The sequence below is a fragment of the Lampris incognitus genome, chromosome 14, assembly GCF_029633865.1.
Source record: "Lampris incognitus isolate fLamInc1 chromosome 14, fLamInc1.hap2, whole genome shotgun sequence".
Lineage (NCBI taxonomy): Eukaryota > Metazoa > Chordata > Actinopteri > Lampriformes > Lampridae > Lampris > Lampris incognitus.
The window spans coordinates 37,625,715-37,642,183 of record NC_079224.1 but is presented as its reverse complement, the minus strand read 5'-3'; the positions used below and the strand labels follow the sequence as shown (position 1 = coordinate 37,642,183).

The 16,469-nt window shown below is 46.4% G+C and overlaps 1 protein-coding gene across 3 annotated transcripts in view; it reads left to right on the top strand.

Moving 5' to 3' along the window:
• The window catches only part of epha4b (eph receptor A4b), a 107,263-nt gene that overhangs the window by 62,006 nt on the left and 28,788 nt on the right, over positions 1-16,469 (top strand). For 2 of the 3 annotated variants that reach the window (XM_056292979.1, XM_056292980.1), the window contains one exon: positions 2,273-2,381. The exons of the other annotated variant lie outside the window; for it this stretch is intronic. In XM_056292979.1, coding sequence (XP_056148954.1) covers positions 2,273-2,381 — 109 coding nt within the window. The remainder of the gene's footprint in view (positions 1-2,272; positions 2,382-16,469) is intronic. 3 annotated transcript variants of the gene reach the window in all.

The following is a 16,469-nucleotide window of genomic DNA, read 5'->3' as shown; positions in this document are numbered from 1 at the left end:
TAGTGGCCAATTGATCCCTATTTTAAATCAAACACCCACCCTCGTATTGCATGCGTTCGCCAACTGCATCTCTCTGGCCGGCAGTCTCGAAGGAGACGCCTCCCCACTTTCGTGACAAGGCGAATCCAAGCCGAACCACTGTTTTTCCGACACACACAGAGACGCATTCACATGACGAACACAAGCCGACTCCGCCCCCCTCCCGAAGACAGCGTTGCCAATGATTGCTGCTTCATCGAGTCCGGCCATAGTCGGATCTGACGAGACCGGGGCGCGAACCCCAGTCCCCAGTGGGCAACTGCATCGACACCAAGCCGATGCTTAGACTGCTACGCCACCGCGGACTAACTGTGCCATTTATAAAGTTTGGGATACCTGCAGTAAGATGAGACTGACAGAGTCACTGAGATGAGTGATGAAATGTTTATCCCACTAAACTTTGTGTCCAGATGAAGTGATTCAACTTTCTGGGGACAGCTGCTAACATTACAGTATGTGATCAGTACGTACAGTATATGATCAGTACTTGTAACTTCCTGATGAATAACCACCTTCTTCCTTGTCCTTTGCTCTCTGCAAACAATATCGTCTGGGTGCTTATCTTTTTTTTGGGGTGAGTGGGTGCTACAAGGCGGGGTAACTTGGCAAAGGGAACCGTATCGTCTTGCCTGCCTGTGTCATACATCGCATCAGAGCCGGATATCTTTCCCCCAGTGGTCAGTACAGAGGGCATGCTGAAGTGGACGAAGTAACAGACGAGGTCTGACCATGTGATATGAAAGCCTTTCTGTAATAACAGACGAGCTTTGACCATGTGATAATAATGCTGCTAAACGTCAATGCAGCTCACAGTGGACACCTTTTCTTTTACCTTGAAGCTTGTTGAGACTGATCTGGACTGTCTTGTCAATATGAAAATCGAATAACACAATGCAACATGTTGGTTTGAATAAAGTTATTTTCTACAAAACATTTGAATTGTTTATTTCCACACTAAGCACACAAAGTTTGCTGCAGGTACACCTATGTCAGATGCATGCAAAATCATACATGCTAGCTTATGGTAAGATCATTCACTTCAGAGGCAAGATGCATTGCACTTTCTTCCAAAACAGGGCAATGTATGCTTTTTGTTTTCTTTTTCTTTTTTTTGTTTCTTTGTTGTTGTTTTTTTTTGGGGGGGGGTGATATATGGTTGTTAAAAATTAATCATTTGTGGCAGAATGGGAAAGCTGTTGACTTTGGGTGGGTTTTAAGTGAGAGAGAATAGGTGCTGTAAAAACCTATTTCACCCTGTTATGGAAACAAGACAATTGAAAGAACATCTACATGAATCTAGGCTTTTAGTAAAAACAATTATAAAGACCAAAAAAGAATGAATATCCACGCATAATTCTAAATATTTTTATATTTTTGAAAATAGCTATATAAGTGAAATTATAAGAAAAATAGGTATGTGCATATAAAAGTATGTGCATTATGCTACAGTGTATAACAATATATAAAGCAAAATAAGAAACGTAAGATTATGTGCATTATACTACAATATAACAATGAATAGAAAAATATGAAAAAAATAAAATATATATAATATATAAAAAACGTAAAATTATGTGCAGAATATTAATGCAGTACTAATGCAGTATAAATATACACAAGAGTATTGCACAGTTGAAATATCTGTCCCTGTTGTAGTCATCTGCTGCAAATTGCAAAGAGCATACACGGAGATTTCCCAGCACTGATGTCAGTGTGTTCTTGTCATATTTGGGGGGGTTTATCGCTCGGAACCATTCTTTGCACCATGCTACATCTGTTGGTAATTGGTGGTAGCTCCCGCTTACTCCCTCCTCGCTCTTTCTGTAGTTGTCGCATCCGGGCATGATACAACGAGAACGTGTTTGTTGTCAATAAAACTACTTCAGTTCAATTCTTGTTGTTTTCCGTTTTCTGATCAAGAGGGAAGATTTTAAGATGCCGTTCTTCGTACATGGTGCCGCAAGAAATGCCCGTCTCCATGAACTGGGGGGGACTTTGGGAGGTTTTGGGGTTTGGGCTTCATAACGTCACGTGCAATGCATTCTGGTACATGTAGGCGCTGCCAGCACAGCTCTGTGACCAGGAGAACTGGGATTTCTCTGATTTCTATCTAGCGCGCACTAAGGAATTTATTGCTTCAGTTGACTACATTTGCGCTCAACACTGATTGGACAGCCACATGAAACCAGCGAACTTTCCCTTTAATTTTTCCTTCGCTCTCTCTTCCTCATAGACATGTTGGCTATCGGCGACCCAAACCAGTCCACCATCCTGGCCGTGTCCATCGCGGGAGGAATCGTCCTCCTCGTCTTCCTGGTTGCCTGCTTTGTGGTCAGCGGAAGGTAAGGTCATGGCTGCAAAAACTCAATCTCACAGCTGACTAACTGACTCACTCTTCATCTCTCTCGCTCACTCTCCCTCTCTCTCTGTCTCTGTCTCGCTCCATGGGGAGACATGTACCTGGTGCACCGATGCTGGGCCTCCATCTGTGACATTTAGACTGCTGCCAAAGCCTAACCCAAGGCTGTGCGGTGGCTGTGTGCGCCATGTGTGTGATGATCCATGTTTCCTTTATGATCGCACCCTTTGAAGGTTACGCAGCTGTTAGCACCCCATCGAAAAGGCCAAAGAAAAGGACTCTGTGTGTGTGTGTGTGTGTGTGTGTGTGTGTGTGTGTGTGTGTGTGTGTGTGTGTGTGTGTGTGTAATGGGGGAGGCGGTGAGAGGAGAGGAGATGAAAGGACTCGAGTCTGGAGTGGGCTCTGTGGAGGAAGAACATGTCAACAGGAGACAGGAGAGAGGGAGAAGCGACCAGGGGAGGAGTAGGAAGAGGAGAGATGGTGATGACAAGCACCTGATTTCCTATACCTATCATTGTATGTTCATCCCATGTATACGCTCGTGCTGGATTACAGTAACCATGCACATAATATAGAAACACACACGTGCACACACACTGCACACACAGACTTATTTACACACACACACGCACAAACACACAAACACACACACACACATGCATACTTATGCAGGTCAGTAAAAGCATTAATATTGATTGAGGTGATTGCTTATCAGGCTGAGTGCTCTATTTACTATTGACAAGGAGGGATCTAATCAGAGAAGACCGTCCTACATGACACACACAAACACAGACACACACACACACACACACACACACACACACACACACACATATGCAAACATAAACAATATATACACAGACCTATACAACCAACCATGCATCTAACACACATCAACTGATTACATTGTGCATGACGAACGCTGCGTTCGTTTCACACCGGCACCAAGGCAAGCTGTTAACCATGTTTTGCTAGTAACATGGAGACTTGGACACGCGTGTGCAAGCACATACACACACACATACACACAAACACACACACAGTCAGCTAGCTAATCAGGATTCACAGGCTTGAGAGGTGTTAACTACGTTTTACAGGAGGGTCGATACACCGCCATCAATTACAGCCCCCCCCCCCCCTCGCTCGCTCTCTCGCTCTCTCTTTTCTTAAGAGGTGGGAAAAGATGGGAAGAAAGGGTGTTGATTAGTGCTTTCTACTACCGAACCTCCGTGCAGCTATCAAAGTGTGTGTGTGTGTGTGTGTGTGTGTGTAAACACTATTTGTGTCTCACGGAGTGATAAGGGAGATCAAAGGCACAACTTGAAAGACAAGGCAGGCACGAGAGAGAGAGAGAGAGAGAGAGAGAGAGAGAGAGAGAGAGAGAGAGAGAGAGAGAGAGAGAGAGAGAGAGAGAGAGAGAGAGAGAGAGAGAGGAGAAGAAGAAGAAGTGAAAGAGGGAGGAAAAAGTGGGTAAATGAGAGAGTCTTGTGAGTCGGGCGAGTCTGTATAGTGCGAGAGACAAATTGGAAAGGGAGATGGACAGAGGCGGGCAGGACAGCTGATGCTGCTGGGGACGTGGATGGCGTGATGGAAGGAGAGGAAGCAGGATGAAGAGGCGTACAGGGGGGGAAATGAATGTGAGATTGAAGGTGGGAGGTGTAGAGGTGGCATGGTTGAGAGGAGCGAGAGGTGCATGGAGGAAAAAATGTGTGTGTGTGTGTGTGTGTGTGTGTGTGTGTGTGTGTGTGTGTGTGTGTGTGAGAGAGGCACACCAAGAGCCATGCTGTGCACTGGCAGGTACCTTTCATACCACATTACTTGTGAAAATCTCCAATTTTGTAAGATAAAGATGCCAATAATGGTTCCTTTCTCTTTGTCCCTCACTCTCGCTCCCGCTCCCGTTTTCATATTTTCACATTTTCTCACTTTTAACCCATCATGCTCTTAATTTCTTCCTGTTCAGCGCCCTCGTCGCCATTTCTTCTCTCTCAGGCTTTCATTTCCTGCTCTGTTCTTCGAATTTACATTCAGATGAAAGCCCCGTCCGTCGTCGTAACAGTACTGACGGGGCCAGCCGAACCGAGACACAAATCTGATTGTGATTTAAAGCGACACCGAGGCTGAGCCGGGGCTTGAAAAATGTCCTGTAGATTTCCTGGAGGGCCGTTTATGTTAAGAAGTGTCGGCTGTTTAAGTCGTCTCGCCGTTTACTTGGGACTCTGGCTGGCTTGGTAGCACAGCTGGGGTGGAGTCACTCTTTGCCGTGGTACCTCCCGACGTTAACCCGTTCACCTACGGGAACACCGAAGCCACCCGTTCACAAGAAAGATGTAAGAAAACGTTAAACAATTTCAAATAAGATGCAAAGATGAGCAAACTCATTGTTCGTTCCTCTGCAAGTCGCCATCAGATGGCGCTGTAGGTGACACTGACACTCACTATGTCCTAGTTTCTCCTTATCATATTAAAGTTAAAAAAAAAAACAAAAAAAACAAGGGCGTCTGGGTAGCCCTTGTCGGGTTGCGTGGCTGTCTATTCTGTTGCCTACCAACACCGGGACCGCCGGTTCGAATCCCCGTGTTACCCCCGGCTTGCTCGGGTGTCCCTACAGACACAACTGGCTGTGTCTGCGGGTTGGAAGCTGGATGTGGGTATGTGTCCTGGTCGCTGCACTAGCGCCTCCCCTGGTCGGTAGGGGCGCCTGTTCGGGGGGGGGGGGGGACTGGTGAGAACAGCATGATCCTCCCACACGCTACATCCCCCTGGTGAAACTCCTCACTGTCAGGTGAAAAGAAGCGGCTGGCAGCTCCACATGTATCGGAGGAGGTCTGTGGCCTCTCCGGGTCAGCAAAGGGGGGTGGAGCAGTGACCGGGTTGGCTTGGAAGAGTGGGGTAATTGGACAGTACCATTGGGGAGGAAGGGGGGGATCCAACCCCCCCCAAATAAAACATCAAATAAAAGGTTTTCTGTTATCAACACTATTGAGTGATACGTTTTCATTTGTTTCTCTCTGTCTCTCCTCTCTGCGCTGACAAAGTAGATCCAGCTTTCCTCGCCACCCTGGTCCCGCCCCTCCTTCATCCTTATTGGTTTAAGGAAGTAGAAGTGACAGTGATGAGCTGTGTGCTTCAGCAAAAGTTGACATTTATTTAAACTTTGGAAAGAGGAGGAGGACTGACAGAGCTGAGCTCTCAATATATGTCAGGCCCCTGCGCCGGGCCAAGAGCGCTCGAAACACGACGCTCCTGTGAAAGAGAAAGATAGGGGGCGCTCTTCACACGTCTCCGCTGGACACGCGGTCCCAAGTCTGGACCCCTGGCTTTACATACGCACACCCTCCATCCTTCGCTGGCAGCAGTTGAGTTGCTATGCCTCATAAACGAGCTGATTTGTGTTGTGTTGTGTTGTGTTGTGTTAAAGTGCTGCTATGCGTTGTTGCTGCAGGACAGAAACATGGAAAAGTGTCCAGAGTGCTTCAAACCAGCAGCATGCTGGTCTGTCAGCGCCGTGCTGACAGACCAGCATGCTGCTGACAAATCACACCAGTTATTGCTGTGTGTGTCTTTACCGCCTTGCAAGTGTGTATCTGTGTGTGTGTGTGTGTGTGTGTGTGTGTATGTGAGAGGGAGAGAGAGCGAGAGAGAGAGTGTTCTTTGATTCAACAGCAATGTTTATCAGTTGAAGTGTGAATCGAGGCCTTTTGTCCTCCGGAGGACGCGTTGGCAAGAGGGAATGACGACGAGCTTGTTGGCGAGCGGCGGGCATCGCCATGGGTTTGGCAGATGGTATTTCAAGCATCGAGCGTTCGATTCTCCAGTCCTCACTTACTCTCAGTCCTTGTTAAACATCTTACAGCGCCCACCTCCCAGCATCAGATTGTGTGTGTGTGTGTGTGTGTGCGCGTGCCTGCATATCTGCATATATACGTATATATATATATATATATATATATATATATATATATATGTGTGTGTGTGTGTGTGTGTGTGTGTGTGTATGTGTGTATGTACATGTCTATGTGTCTGTGATGTGTGTCTGCCTGCATATGCATGTGTCTTTATCAGTGCAAGTGTATGTGTGTTTGTGCATATGTGTGTGTGTGTATTTGTGCATGTGTGTATGTGCACGCGTGCATGTGTGTCTAATGATTCCCTTATTGTGCAGCCATCTCAGTCTTGCAGTAGCTGCAGGGTTTGATTTAATGCCAGATCCCCTATGTGTGTCTCTCTGCACCCCGTTTGTGTTTTTAATGTGGGAGTTTAGTCAGAAGTGAGTGAGGTTTGCTTCCATCTGTTCCTGTACTTTGTTTTATTTGTTTATTTATTTTGTGTTGTTTTGCTTTTCGTTGATTTTAAGAGGTGTTATCCTCGGCACGCACAGCTCGGAGTCTGTCTCTATAAAGGGCGTCTGTTGTTGGAATTGGGGAGAAGCTACTAGAGGTAGGGGAACACAATCTGTTTGAGAGCATCTCCAGATCTCCGGTTACTGAGCTGTGATTAACTGTTCTGACTCCAAGATGTGCGTTACTGACTCCAGTATTCACCTTCATCACTTAAGTCACCTCTGGTGGCTTTTGGTGCTGCCGTAGTGGGATATCACAGTAAGGTTGGCATAATGGAGGGTGTGCGGTTGACAAGATTTTTTTTTTCTGCTATCAGGGCCGAAAGAGGAGAGGGAAATGCATCATATGTATTCATCAGTTATCTCTGACCTTACAAAGTGAGCTGGTGGAGAGGGGGCGGTTCGCTTTCTCAAAAGCTTTTCCAATCTGCCTCTCTTGGTCCACCAAGAGTGAGAAAATTGTGTTTCTGACAGCTTGGAGGAGTCGAGTTTCCATGAAACAAGAGAAAATACAAAGGTAAACGGAGAGATGGAGTAGACTGAGCCGTTATCTGAATGGCGGATGACTCGGGCAGGAAGCCTTCACAATGTCACTAATGGAGACGGGGAACAAGCCCCTACCTTTTACAACACAATAATAGCACCTCCTGTTTGTGAACACAGCTCGGTAGCATCTGTTGTGCAGCCTAGGGTCATCCTTAAAACTTAATGACACAGAAGAGGAGAGGACGGATAGGAGGGAGGTGTGGAAAGATGAGAACGTGCGGTTGGAGGGAAGAGGTGGGAGGGCAGATAAGAATGAAAGAAAACTAAAGTAAATGGTGTTCATATTCATGTATGTGTGTGAATTTGTTTCACATAAGAAATTGATAAATGAATAAAAATGGGATCTGATCCTGTTTGCTTTACAACTGTATATTCAGTTTGCACTGATAAAAAAGGGAATACACTACTTTCTAGGAGTGTGTGTGTGTGTGTGTGTGTGTGTGTCTCTGACTGTCTGTATTTGTTTGTGTGTGTCTAGCTGTATGCATCTGTGCATGCTAAGATGTTATTACACAAATTTGTTTGTGTTGCCACCATGTTTGGGCTTTGAGCTAACGCGGCAGGGTTGCGGGGCGTAGTGGAATACAGCTTTGTCTGCAGAACGCCCGAAAAATAGCTTACGAACAGAGGAATAATAGCAGCTTGTTGCTGCAGGTGCAAAACTATCCTTCGTTCTCTCTCTCTCGTTCTCTCTCTCTCTCTCTCTCTCTTTCTCTCTCACTCTCTCTTTGTATTTCTCTCTCTCTAGCTAGCTATCTCTTTCTCTCGCTTTATCTATCGCTCTCACTCTGTCCATCTATCTATCCATCTATCTATCTAGCTATCGATCTAGCTATCTCTAGCTGTCTTGCTGTCTCTCTACCTACCTATCACTCGCTCTCTCTCCCTCTCTCTGTCTCTCTCGCTCTATCTATCTGTCTACCTATCTATCTATCTCTAGCTGCCTCTAGCTGTCTCTACCTATCTATCTCCCTCTGTGTCTCGCTCGCTCTCTGTCTCTCTATCTATCTATCTCTGTCTCTCTGTCTCGCTCTCTCTCTCTCCCTCTCTCACACACACACTCACACACATGCTATGCAAATGAGCAGATGTTGCAGTGGGATGGATCAAATGGCCTATAAACATCAGACAAATTCAGAACTGTTTCAGCTGGGCTCTCAAAGTTACTGTTTCAGTCATCTAAAGACTCCCAAATGTATTGTGAGGATGTGGGCACATGTAAGCAGACCCACAAACACACACACATAAAAACACTCACACACACACATACATGCATATAAACGCACACACTCACACATACACACACACACACACACACACACACACACACACACAAACTCACATATAAACACACACACTCCCATATAAACACACACACAGACACTCCCATATAAACACACACACACACACACACACACACACACAGACTGACACGATGACCTAATCGTGTTGTATGTGGTGTTTTCATGTCATCAGGGGGATTAGTTTTCCACTCATCTGCATTACACAGTATCTGTTAGCGAATATAAAAGTACACTTTACTTAATGATGATGATGACGCCCTCATCACCTCTCTCTTTCTCTCTCTCTCTCTCTCTCTCTAGCCCGACTTGTTCGACCTTTTATCCAGGTTGTTAAAATTTCTGCCACATTACACCAATTACTGTGGTCCAACTCCCTTACTACACCTCTCCGTTCACCCACTACCGCTTCACCCCCCCCCCAAATCTCCATCCTCCTTCCCTTCCCTTCCCTTCCCTTCCCTTCCCTTCCCTTCCCTTCCCTTCCCTTCCCTTCCCTTTCCTTTCCTTTTGGTTCCTGTAAATTCATTTCATTTCATTTCATTTCCCGTCTCCGTCTCTTCTCCCCTCCTCCTCCTCCTCACTGCTGCTGTACCACTCTCTGTAATGAGCAGTAGCCAAATGAAATGTTTCCAAACAGGGTGTTAATGAAACACAGACAGATTTATTGGTCGTAACTCTTAAGCTAATCATTTTCCCTTCCTAATAATTAGCCTGGGCCGAGTAAATCTTTTTACACTGCGGTCAGAGAGCGCTGGGCCAGCGCCAGACGCAGGGGGGGGGTGGGGGAGGAGGGGAGCGGGGCCGAAGAAAAGGTGGAACTTCATTGTGTTCCTCGCTTAGCTCACCCTCCGTTTTGTCGTTAGGCGGCCGGCTCTTTGTGTGTCGCTCGTTTCATCCCCGCTTGGCGTTTGTAAGCCCTTCATTTGTGTGGACCCGGCGAGGGAGCGCGGCATTTTGCGGCACGCCCACGAGGCAGAGAGGTGCTGTGAAATCACAAGATTGAATCAGATCAGTTGGTTTAATTCCCAGTAATTATATCTGATTTAAGGGCGCCATATGAGGTGGAGTTGCCGTTGCCTGAGATGATGAGACTGGATGCCCCCAGCGGGGCTTTGGTTGTGTGTGTTGGTGCTGCATTTGCGTGTGTGTGTGTGTGTGTGTGTGTGTGTGTGTGTGTGTGTGTGTGTGTGTGTGTGTGTGTGTGTGTGTGCATGTGGGTTTTGCACATGTGTGCGTGTGCATGTATGCATGTTATGCTTATGTGCGTCCTGAGTGTGTGCAAGCCTGTGTAAGGCCCTTTCTGACTCGCCCCTGTCCTGAAGTGTATCAATTCCCCCTCTCGTCTCTCAGTCGGCCGCCTGCCTCTAATCCTGTAAAGGATGGCCGGTCACATGACACAGAGGAGACGAGGCCATGCAGCCCGCCGCTACGCACACGCCGCTACACACGCCGCTACACACGCCGCTACACACACACCGCTACACACATGCCGCTACACACATGTCGCTACACACATGCCATTAGCTCCCCTCACCTCTGCTGTTAGGATTACTGCAAGGTTATTCACTATCAGACACATTTGTGCTCGTGTGTGTGTGTGTGTTTATGTTTACAAATATAAATACTCTCACACAATGTGTGTGTGTGTGTGTGTGTGTGTGTGTGTGTGTGTGTGTGTGTGTGTGTGTGTGTGTGTGTGTGTGCATGCAGGCACATGCACTCTCACTTACTCCCACTTATGAACACAAGCGCACATGCGCACGCACGCACGCACGCGCACACACTCATTGTGTGAGAGTATTTATGTTTACAAACACACACACACATATTGTGTGAGAGTATTTATGTTTGCAAACACACACACACACACGCACACACACCCTCTGTCTCTTGGTATGTGTCTCCATGTTGCTCTCTCTCTCTCGCACAAAAAGATTTGCATCCAGGAACACAACTTGTGTGAATTTGAGTTGTATTTTGCGGGTAGGTGTGAGCAGAGGTATCAGAGAGGGCTCTGTTGCTCTCTAGTTCAAGGTTACTTAAGCCGTCTATTTAGTCTCCCCGCTCCCCCCTCTCCCCCCTCCCACCTTCCTATTGCTTTATAGTGTTGGATCAAACCTTTTATTCTGTCTTGCCAAAGTTTCCCCCGTTTGATCTCGTCTTCCAGCCTTCCCTTCCTCTCTCGTCTCTCTCTGCTTTCTTCTTCTCCTTATCTGTTGTTTCCTTTGTTCGTTCTCTCCTCCCCCCTTCCCCTCGCCTTCCCCTTTTCGCACTCTTCCTCACTCCCCCTGCCTTTTACTAATTATGTGCCCCATTGCCTGTCACCTGTTTCTTTTCTTCTTTCTCCCTTCTTTCCTCTCTCTCTCTCGCACTCTCTCTCTCATTTGTTTTGTTTCTCTTGCTGGTCTTGGCAGGGGTTTTGGTTCGAAACCGCAACCCAGCCGCAGCCCTGCTGGTGGCCCCAGTAGGGCTGCAGCAAGTGTTGGCTGGCTGTTAATACACACCCAAGTTACCCACGATGGATTAATCTCCCAACTTCCCCAGTGACTTTGTGTGTGGGGTTTTTGTTCTATTTTTAAATATGTGCTGCATGTATGCATGCACGTTTGTGTGGATGTCTGTCTATCTATCTATCTATCTATCTATCTATCTATCTATCTATCTATCTATCTATCTATCTATCTATCTGTCTGTCTGTCTGTCTGTCTGTCTGTCTGTCTGTCTGTCTGTCTGTCTGTCTGTCTGTCTGTCTGTCTGTCTGTCTGTCTGTCTGTCTGTCTGTCTGTCTGTCTGTCTGTCTGTCTGTCTATCTATCTATCTATCTATCTATCTATCTATCTATCTATCTATCTATCTATCTATCTATCTATCTATATCTGTCTGTCTGTCTATCTATCTATCTATGTCTGTCTGTCTGTCTATCTATATATATATACACTCACTGGCCACTTTATTAGGTACACCTTGCTAGTACCGGGTTGGACCCCCCTTTGCCTTCAGAACTGCCTTAATCCTTCGTGGCATAGATTCAACAAGGTACTGGAAACATTCCTCAGAGAGTTTGGTCCATATTGACATGATAGCATCACGCAGTTGCTGCAGATTTGTCGGCTGCACATCTATGATGCGAATCCCCCGGTCCACCACATCCCAAAGGTCCTCTACTGGATTGAGATCTGGTGACTGTGGAGGCCATTTGAGTACAGTGAACTCATTGTCATGTTCAAGAAACCAGTCTGAGATGATTCGAGGTTTATGACATGGTGCGTTTTCCCGCTGGAAGTAGCCATCAGAAGATGGGAACACTGTGGTCATAAAGGGATGGACATGGTCAGCAACAATACTCAGGTAGGCTGTGGCGTTGACACGATGCTCAATTGGTACTAAGGGGCCCAAAGTGTGCCAAGAAAATATCCCCCCACACCATTACACCACCACCACCAGCCTGAACCGTTGATACAAGGCAGGATGGATCCATGCTTTCATGTTGTTGACGCCAAATTCTGACCCTACCATCCGAATGTCGCAGCAGAAATCGAAACTCATCAGACCAGGCAACGTTTTTCCAATCTTCTATTGTCCAATTTTGGTGAGCCTGTGCGAATTGTAGCCTCAGTTTCTTGTTCTTAGCTGACAGGAGTGGCACCCGGTGTGGTCTTCTGCTGCTGTAGCCCATCTGCCTCAAGGTTTGACGTGTTGTGCGTTCACAGATGCTCTTCTGCATACCTCGGTTGTAATGAGAGATTATTTGAGTTACTGTTGCCTTTCTATCAGCTCGAACCAGTCTGGCCATTCTCCTCTGACCTCTGGCATCAACTAGGCATTTTCGCCCACAGAACTGCCGCTCACTGGATATTTTCTCCTTTTCGGACCATTCTCTGTAAACCCTAGAGATGGTTGTGCGTGAAAATCCCAGTAGATCAGCAGTTTCTGAAATACTCAGACCAGCCCGTCTGGCACCAACAACCATGCCACGTTCAAAGTCACTTAAATCACCTTTCTTCCCCATTCTGATGCTCGGTTTGAACTGCAGCAGATCGTCTTGACCATGTCTACATGCCTAAATGCATTGAGTTGCTGCCATGTGATTGGCTGATTAGAAATTTGCGTGAACGAGCAGTTGGACAGGTGTGCCTAATAAAGTGGCCGGTGAGTGTATATATACACTCACTGGCCACTTTATTAGGTACACCTTGCTAGTACCGGGTTGGACCCCTTTTGCCTTCAGAACTGCCTTAATCCTTTGTGGCATAGATTCAACAAGGTACTGGAAACATTCCTCAGAGAGTTTGGTCCATATTGACATGATAGCATCACGCAGTTGCTGCAGATTTGTCGGCTGCACATCCATGATGCGAATCTCCCGGTCCACCACATCCCAAAGGTGCTCTATTGGATTGAGATCTGGTGACTGTGGAGGCCATTTGAGTACAGTGAACTCATTGTCAAGTTCAAGAAACCAGTCTGAGATGATTCGAGCTTTATGACATGGCGCGTTATCCTGCTGGAAGTAGCCATCAGAAGATGGGAACACTGTGGTCATAAAGGGATGGACATGGTCAGCAACAATACTCAGGTAGGCTGTGGCGTTGACACGATGCTCAATTGGTACTAAGGGGCCCAAAGTGTGCCAAGAAAATATCCCCCACACCATTACACCACCACCAACAGCCTGAACCGTTGATACAAGGCAGGATGGATCCATGCTTTCATGTTGTTGACGCCAAATTCTGACCCTACCATCCGAATGTCGCAGCAGAAATCGAGACTCATCAGACCAGGCAACGTTTTTCCAATCTTCTATTGTCCAATTTTGGTGAGCCTGTGCGAATTGTAGCCTCAGTTTCCTGTTCTTAGCTGACAGGAGTGGCACCCGGTGTGGTCTTCTGCTGCTGTAGCCCATCTACCTCAAGGTTCGACGTGTTGTGCGTTCAGAGATGCTCTTCTGCATACCTCGGTTGTAATGAGTGGTTATTTGAGTTACTGTTGCCTTTCTGTCAGCTCGAACCAGTCTGGCCATTCTCCTCTGACCTCTGGCATCAACAAGGCATTTTCGCCCACAGAACTGCCGCTCACTGGATATTTTCTCTTTTTCGGACCATTCTCTGTAAACCCTAGAGATGGTTGTGCGTGAAAATCCCAGTAGATCAGCAGTTTCTGAAATACTCAGACCAGCCCGTCTGGCACCAACAACCATGCCACGTTCAAAGTCACTTAAATCACCTTTCTTCCCCATTCTGATGCTCGGTTTGAACTGCAGCAGATCGTCTTGACCATGTCTACATGCCTAAATGCATTGAGTTGCTGCCATGTGATTGGCTGATTAGAAATTTGCGTTAACGAGCAGTTGGACAGGTGTGCCTAATAAAGTGGCCGGTGAGTGTATATATATATATATATATATGTATATATATATATATATATATATATATGTATGTACTGTATATATCTATCTGTCTGTCTGTCTGTCTGTCTATCTTATCTATCTATCTGTCTATCTATCTACCTATCTTTCTGTCAACTATCTATCTATCTATCTATCTATCTATCTATCTATCTATCTATCTATCTATCTATCTATCTATCTATCTATCTATCTATCTATCTATCTCTGTCTGTCTATCCATCTGTCTGTATCTGTCTCTCTGCATTTACGTTTTTTGTATTTCGTTAGAGTTCTCATGACACAATTAACGTTATTTTAGAATAACCCATCATCCTACTTCTTTTAGAATTACCCATCATCCTACTTCTTTCAAGGTAGTCGTTTGTGGTGAAAATCGAAGAATCTCGTGGTTTTGAGGGTCGACTATAGATAGATGTGGAAATAGTATCCGAAACTGAATCGCAACACATTCTTAAGAGGGTTAGCTTTTCAAGTTACTTTCATAATACTCTCTGAACAACAGAGGGAGCAATATTTAAAAAAAATGAATAGATACTCACAAATACACAATAATCTGTATGCACGAATGTTGAATTGAGTTATTTTTAAGTAGTCTACCCTCCAGACCATCGAGCTTTAACAGTCTGTCAAGCAAACCACACGGATACTAAAGCATCATCAGAATCAGAACCAGGTCTATTGGCCATGTAAGTTTGCACATACATGGAATTTGACTCCGGTTTCGTGGCGCTCTCAGTGTACTTAACATAGAATAACAACACAACAATCTCCTGATCTATACACAAGGATTGACTTATACAGGCGAAATAAGAGGCGATAAAGTGCAGTGGTGCGGAGACTATATCAGAGATGCTGAAATAGATGCTAGTAGGTAACTTACATACATGGCTGAGTAGGTGTCGTTGTTCGTTAGCTAGATTTAATTGTCAGAGGAAATATTGATACCTCTGCATTGTGCAGCACAGCATGGAGAGAAGTGAAGCGAGTATGTGTGGCGCTGTGAAAACTGAACCGCTTTCACCCTTTTGTCCACGAGGGACTTGCCTGGAGTCAGACTGGGAGGTGGGCAGTGTGTGTGTGTGTGGGGGGGGGGGCTCAATCTGTCTGAGCTGAACGACTGAGCCCAGGGCTAATACGCTAATACCCAGAGACTCGGTACAACAGTGACAATATCTGCCGAACAGAGAAAAGACGGAGGAGGGCTGCTTTTGGTAAAGGCACCCAAAGTGATAGAGATTCTGACACAATGGAAGCAAAATGTCACTGCGATTGTACACATGAATGGGATGTCGGCTCGCTGGCATGTGGGATCAGTTGTTGATTTGCATTTTTTTTTTCAAGGGGATTGCTCACTCTTCCACTACATCTCATTGCTGCACACACTAGAAAATAATGCTCGTATATCTGTCTATGTTGGAGACCTTCGACCTCAGCGAGTCTTGGATGAACGGAGGTGTTGTGACCCCTCCACTTAATAGGACTGGTTTTCCTCTGAGTGCCGTCATTACATTCCCATGTTGGGATTATTTAGTAGGAATATTTACCCTCTGACCTTGCTGCCTTGCTGTTCCATATGTGTTGATGAAGGCTGTGGACGTCGAAATGCGTCTTGTGTTATTTTCCTGTGTGTACTTTTTTTGGGGGGGGACTTTCCCCCCCATTTTCTCCCCAGTTGTACTTGGCCAATTACCCACTCTTCCAAGCCATCCCGGTCGTTGCTCCTCCCCCTCTGCTGATCCGGGGAGGGCTGCAGACTACCACACGCCTCCTCCGATACATGTGGAGTCGCCAGCCGTTTCTTTTCACCTGACAGTGAGGAGTTTCGCCAGGAGTGCGTGGGAGAATCATGCTATTCCCCCACTTCTGCATCCCCCCTGAACAGGTGCCACAACCGGCCAGAGTAGGTGCTAGTGCAGCGACCAGGACACATACCCACATCCGGCTTCCCACCTGCAGACACGGCCAACTGTGTCTGTAAGGACACCCGACCCAGCCGGAGGTAACACGGGGATTCGAACCAGCGATCCCTGTGTTGATGGGCAACGGAATAGACCACCATGCCACCCGGATGCCGTGGCGGTAAAATTTAGTGAAAATTGGCACAGTATACCAGTGGTTAGCACTGTTGCCTCACAGCAAAAAGGTCCTGGGTTCGAACCCCAGGCCGTCCCAGGTCCTTTCTGTGTGGAGTTTGCATGTTCTCCCCGTGTCTGCGTGGGTTTCCTCCGGGTGCTCCGGTTTCCTCCCACCATCAAAAAGGCATGCATGTCAGGGTTAATACCCTGAATATGATTACGAATAATAATAATAAGAATATGATTTGTTGTACGAATGCAATGTCGAATAAAGTGGCTTTCATTCATTCTTTCATTTGAAAAATGAATGTTGTGCACTACTCATTTATTGTTGCATGTGCAGCCTGCCTCTTCTAAGATTGTGTTTGGTTCCCTAAACCCCCCGTGAGCCTGAAGC